The 6,140-nt window shown below is 33.4% G+C and overlaps 1 protein-coding gene and 1 long non-coding RNA gene across 2 annotated transcripts; both read right to left on the bottom strand.

The window, feature by feature from the left end:
* Nucleotides 1-973: 973 nt before the first annotated feature.
* LOC144849650 (uncharacterized) lies at nt 974-1,671 on the bottom strand. The gene is made up of 3 exons (XR_013613989.1): nt 1,553-1,671; nt 1,306-1,412; nt 974-1,053 (listed from the first exon to the last, which is right to left on the bottom strand). It is a non-coding gene; the product is annotated as an uncharacterized LOC144849650 (long non-coding RNA).
* Nucleotides 1,672-3,504: 1,833 nt separating this feature from the next.
* On the bottom strand, nt 3,505-5,388 carry LOC144850171 (dihydrofolate reductase-like). The gene is made up of 5 exons (XM_078707397.1): nt 5,240-5,388; nt 4,832-4,984; nt 4,320-4,446; nt 3,954-4,060; nt 3,505-3,827 (listed from the first exon to the last, which is right to left on the bottom strand). The coding sequence occupies exons 1-5, from the start codon at nt 5,329-5,331 to the stop codon at nt 3,752-3,754; spliced, it is 555 nt and encodes a 184-aa protein (XP_078563523.1). The 5' UTR covers nt 5,332-5,388; the 3' UTR covers nt 3,505-3,751.
* Nucleotides 5,389-6,140: the final 752 nt, after the last annotated feature.

The raw sequence follows: 6,140 nt of genomic DNA, 5'->3' as shown, positions 1-6,140 counted from the left end.
TAACATTTTGACAATAAAGTAAACTTGTATCTTGTATCTTGCACCAGCATAAAACAAATATTTTAATAAGATAAACATGGTTTTTATGTTATCATATTGTGTTCGGTTTTGTCCTATGTTTTAGGTTTCTTCTTTTTATCAAGAAAATTACCACATATGCAGAGATTGTTTAAGTGTATTTTATAATAACTATACATTTAGGCCTATACTGTACGCCGCGCAACAACAATAAAACGGTGGTATTTGTAGTAACACGGTCTTTCCGGCAGAAGTGTACACAGTTTCAGGAAATCGAAAGAGATTGTCAGCTTTTTTCACATTTTCTTTCTAAAGTTATATTCGCGAGCTATCAAAGCGCGTATTCATAATTCATCTATTTTTCGTGACGCAAACAAATGCGCAACCAACCACATCTCATAAAATTGTTCATTCGTGACGGTTGTGCGCATCGCTCGCTTAGTGGTGGTGGTGGAAATCCTTGATGACGCAAATATTGACCAATCACATCCCACGGATCATTTCTAAACTGTGATTTGTCAAATGTTTGCATTAAAAAATACGCTATTGCGCTGCGTCACAGAATCAAGAGAGCCTTTACGCACAATCATACATTTTAGGTATTATAAAATTTATTTAATTTTTAACTGTAATTTACAATCTGTATCATAATGAATGATTTACATTTTTATTAATACTAAAATATGGCATTTACCATTACTACTTGTATTATAGACCCTTACTAATAATAATTCAATTTTAATAAATATCATAACCTGAGATTGTGTTAAAATAAATTATTCTGGTGCCGCCCCATATGTTGAGACCTTTACGCGATATATTACATTACATTTCAATTTATATAGCGCCTTTACAAGGATCAAAGCGCTTTACAATTACCGATCATCTGGTGAACATAATTATTTCGGGAAAATATTGCGACAAAAGAGGTAGAAATTAAGCGTCCATATTATGGGATGTCACTTTCTTTTGTAGACCTCAATTCGGAATTTTATATCATTGTCAATTTGTTCAGAATCGGCAATTTCTGGATCTCTAAAAATAAAATAAAAAAAAAAACAATTAAGATACCATTGTAAATATTTCACAATGGAGCTTGATAATAAATAGACATAAAGACACTAAATGAACACAAGATCATTTTAAGTAGTACTTTAAAAATTCCCAGTATGGCGCAACGCAAGAACGTAAGCGCAACGTAAGCGATGTAATTGGTCAACTCACATGCGCTGCGTCCTAGTGGTAACCAATCAAAAGTACTGTATATTGAAAAAAAAAATTCTTTACCTAATTTTGATAAATGAGCTCCAATCAATTTCTGGAAAGAATGCGTCACATTGAAAATCTTGAAAAATTCTTGTCAAATAAATAAAATCACAATATTTTGCACCAACCTGCAATAAATGTAAGAAAGTTTAATAATAAAACATTTTATTCTAATTCTAACCCCTAAAGTAGTTCAATTCTAACCTTTAAAATAGTTCAATTCTACTTTATTTGCGCATACTAGAATTATCCACATCATTCACATTACCTTATATACTTCAGTTCCTCCCAAAATCCAAACACTTTCAACTTGGTTGGTTAAAGTTTTGCTATTGACCAATGACAAGGCCTCTTCTAATGATTGGCAGAGGTAGTCCGTCCATGAATACTTTTGTCTGATAAACAAATTAACATTTAATTAATATTATAATTAATTATAATTATGCTATTATAGTTAAAAGGCGTTTTTATATAGCTCGTGTGAAAAGGAGTTCTCTTTAAAAACCAGTACCTTCGTCCCCCGCCACATTGCCCTTACACAATGACGCTTCATTTTTGTTGTTGTAAGATAGGCTTAACAATAATAATATTTTTAAAAGGAAATATGAAAAACTTATATCACTAACTGTATTGTTCTGCTAAGAACTATTTTGATGGTGTTTGGGTATTTGGAACATTTTAAAAGCATCGCTATCTTCCGACCAAGTATCACCACATTACGTCGACTTTCATCTTTAACACTCGTTACAGATTTCACTAAAAAGTCGTGATCTTTTCTACAAAATGAAATAACATCATAAATACTAAATATATATCTATTTCATTACTTATCACTATAGTCCCATATTGCAGATAATACAATTGATATTGGTATACTGGTCAAATCAAAGCAAATCAAAATTTATCAAAATCAAAATCAATATTTATTGCTTCCAAATCATAAGAATGGTTGAACAATAACATTCTAATAATAAAGAAAATGTAAAAAAACTAATTAAAACAGAGATGCTTTACTTAAATGTAAAACAAAATAGAAGAGACAATGCGTAAACATAATGGATAGGCCTACTAGTAAATTATTATAAGCTATACTTACTTTATCCGGGGCCATGGTAGTTTGCCACCGTACCCAATGCCTAAACCGTTACACACCGCAGCTATCATCTTGACTTTTTTCTTCGTTTCTGTCATATTTTAATACTTCTTCACATACAGGCTTCCATGAGTTTAACTGTTGCTTACTGTTGGTCTATTTCATTTTACGTGGACATTTTATATGGACATGCCAATGAAGGATTAAGTTGCCTTATTGGCTGTTTGTCGGTACGTGACTTCTCGTGAAAATTTAAATTTGTGCTGGTTTGGTATGATAGTCTGTCGTTTGACATGATAGTCTGTTTGGCATGATAGTCTGTCGTTATTTATGTATTCCTACAGTTTATAAGTATATACAATCAAATACAGCCACAAAGAATATTGTGCGCCGCCGCCGTGCTCATTTAACAAAAGGCAATGCACTTCTACACTTGATCAACTTTTAAAATCATTATCGATTAGTGATTGATGACACGTTTCAGTATTCTGTACATTAAAGCTGTCAAATGTTTTTCCTGAAAAACTGTTCCGATTTCTGGAAAGAAAGACCTAATGGATCCGATTGCGTCACGTTTTTAACTAAGAAAATAATAATTCGCAAAAGCGTTTCTGACGCGAAAAAGTTGCAGCAAAACAATCAGCAATGTTCGCGCGTTTTGCGCAAATTCACGTCACCTATGGAAACAGTGTCGAAGGAAGCTGCATGGTTCCCATGGATGCAACGCAGTAATTTGACCAATCACACCACCGGCGAGCTGTAATTGGTTAAATACGTTACACGTACGCCATTGCGTTGTTGAGTGTCCACGAGAACCAAACAAAATATAGGCTTCACGTACAATCATAAAAACATTTTGGCAGTAGCCTCACAAAGAACAGCGCCTCCATCACCTAAACATCATGAATACGCGCGCGTGCGCATATTAATACCGTACATGGTCGGTCCTCTTTATTTGAGGAGTTGAGTTTGAACTTACACAGAATTGAAGACGACTATGATAAAGTGGAAAACAATTTAAAAGTACATTTTATATTCAATTTTATTATCATAAATATATTAATATTTTCCATAAACATCCTAATTAAAAAGTTGTTCGTACACTTGTTACGGTACCTATATTCCTACATTTTATCATACATTTACAAAAGAAAATGTTATTATAAAATCCTAAATTGTTAACATTTTATTAAAACCCAAATGATACTGCGGCTAAAATATGGTATTTACCATTACCTTGTATTATAGACCCTTACTATTATTAATTCAAAATATCATAACCTGAGATTGTGTTAAAATAAATTATTCTGGTTCCATATGTTGAGAACGCGACACAACAAAAAAGGAGGTAGGAATCATATACTGTATGTGAATTCACTTTCTTTTGTAGACCTCAATTTGGAATTTTATATCATTGTCAATTTGTTCAGAATCGTTGATTTCTGGATCTCTAAAAAATACAAAAAAAATAATTTATTAAAAAATATACAAATATTAAAACTAAAATAAGCGCAAACAGTATTACTTTAAATAAAAATATTAAATTATGGTTAGGAAAAAAGAAAACTTTCTTTACCTAATTTTGATAAATGAGCTCCAATCAATTTCTGGAAAGAATGCGTCACATTGAAAATCTTGAAAAATTCTTGTTAAATAAATATAATCACAATATTTTGAACCAATCTGTAAAATGCAAGAAGTTGTACTAAATGTTTTTATGTCAAACCGTATGTTACCTTATCCTTTGCATTATTACTTTATCGCAAAAGGCGCGACGCATGGTGGGAAGGATTTTGGAGCAAACGTCACGACGCATACGTACGTGATTTGTTGTTTGATTGTACGTACGCGTCGTGACGTTTGCTCCCAAAACCTTCCCATTATGCATTGTGCAATGACGTTTCTCACGAAATCAAGCTATATTTGCGATAAACCTTATTACCTTATATACTTCAGTTCCTCCCACAATCCAAACACTCTCCACTTGATTGGTTAAAGTTTTGCCATTGACCAATGACAAGGCATCTTCTAATGATTGACAGAGGTAGTCAGTCCACGATGGCTTTTCTCTGACACAAATTAACAAGAACAATGATATTAATTTACTATCATCCTAATTAGGTCTATTATTGAGTAGAACTTGGTTCCGGGCTTGTATCCAACGCAACGACGTACGCACAGCGCAAGTGAGTTGAACAATCACAAGCGACAACTCGGATGATTCATCGCGTCGTGATTTGTCAGCGGTGCGTTGTTCTTGCGTGGATCCAAGCATTCATCTCAAGGCTTCCAACAGCTGAATTCGCATCTAGGAGGGCCCTAAACCACCCGAAATAATCCTTGCTTCCACCACCCCTCCCATCAAAGACCTTAATTAGCTGCAACAACAATAATATTAAAATATCTCTTTTTTTGAAAAAATAAAATATGGAAAACAATAAATGAATGACTAACTGTATTGTTCTGCTGAGGACTATTGTTATAACGTTTGGGAATGATTTGCATTCTGCGTCAAATATCATTGTTTTCCGACCAATTATCACCACATTTCGTCGACTTTCATCCTTAACACTGCTTACAGATTTTCGTAGAAAGTCGTGATCTTTTCTGAAAAATTAAATATATCGATATTTAAACAAAGAAAACAGATCATCGGCTAGGCAATACAACGATAATTAAATCATGGATTGGAGGAAAGATTAAGATCAATCGGCAAAACAAAAATGTAATTTATAGTATCCATCATAAACCATATATATGGCATGAATGGCGTTCCATACTGATTTACATAATACGAGCGTACAATCATTTACTAATAATTATAATACTTTACTAGCGAGTAATATTATAAGCTATACTTACTTTATCCGGGGCCATGGTAGTTTGCCACCGTACCCAATGCCTAAACCGTTACACACAGCAGCTATCATTTTTACTTTCTTCGTTTCTGTCATGTTTTAAATATTTGTCAACGCAACGCAGATTTTCCAATTTCATGCAAGACGACTAGACGTTCACTACTACCGGTACTGTATTATTAATTCTGGAGGTATATAACATATACCATACTGGTAAGTCGACATGTTCAATCACGTATGGGGCGCCAAGCTGTAATTTATTCGGGAATTATTTTCGAGGATACGACACCTCATGACTTCCTAATTCTTATTGAATAGTAGTGACATTTTTTTGTAATATTATAACAGATCATACTTAAAATCACGACGAAAAAGAAAAAGTATTGGTCTACAGAAAATAAAAACAGAATACGAACATAAGAATAAGGTCGAATATCTATCAGATAAATAGTAAAAAATGGTACTGGCGCCGCCCTACTCGTTAAGAAGGCATAAATCCGTTCTTGTGCTCTACTTGATGGAATTGAGTATTAAGTACAGCTATTTGACGAGGTACACTTTATTAAAAACAAAAACCACTATTCATATAAAATACTAGCAGGGCATCGGAAAACCAAGCAGCCAAGAGCTGAAACCGTTGCATACGATTAGAGAAATATTGTCACTTTGTTTTTAGGTGAACCCTTCTAGTCTGTATTTAAGTCTCCCTAATTTTGTATAAAATGCGTATAATACATTCAATTATATATTCAAGACATACCAAACCAATAGTCGAACATGTTTGGCCGACTGAAATGGTACAGCCAGTGTCGCTCTCTATTCTGCTGCCCTCTATCGTCAAACAAATTCCGATACAAAGTTGCTTTGTATAATATCTTGTATACAATGTTTATTTATTTCTCGAT

Source organism: Antedon bifida, chromosome 8, assembly GCF_963402885.1.
Source record: "Antedon bifida chromosome 8, ecAntBifi1.1, whole genome shotgun sequence".
Taxonomy (NCBI): domain Eukaryota; kingdom Metazoa; phylum Echinodermata; class Crinoidea; order Comatulida; family Antedonidae; genus Antedon; species Antedon bifida.
The sequence above is the reverse complement of the archived record's forward strand: the minus strand, read 5'-3'. Positions and strand labels throughout refer to the sequence as shown.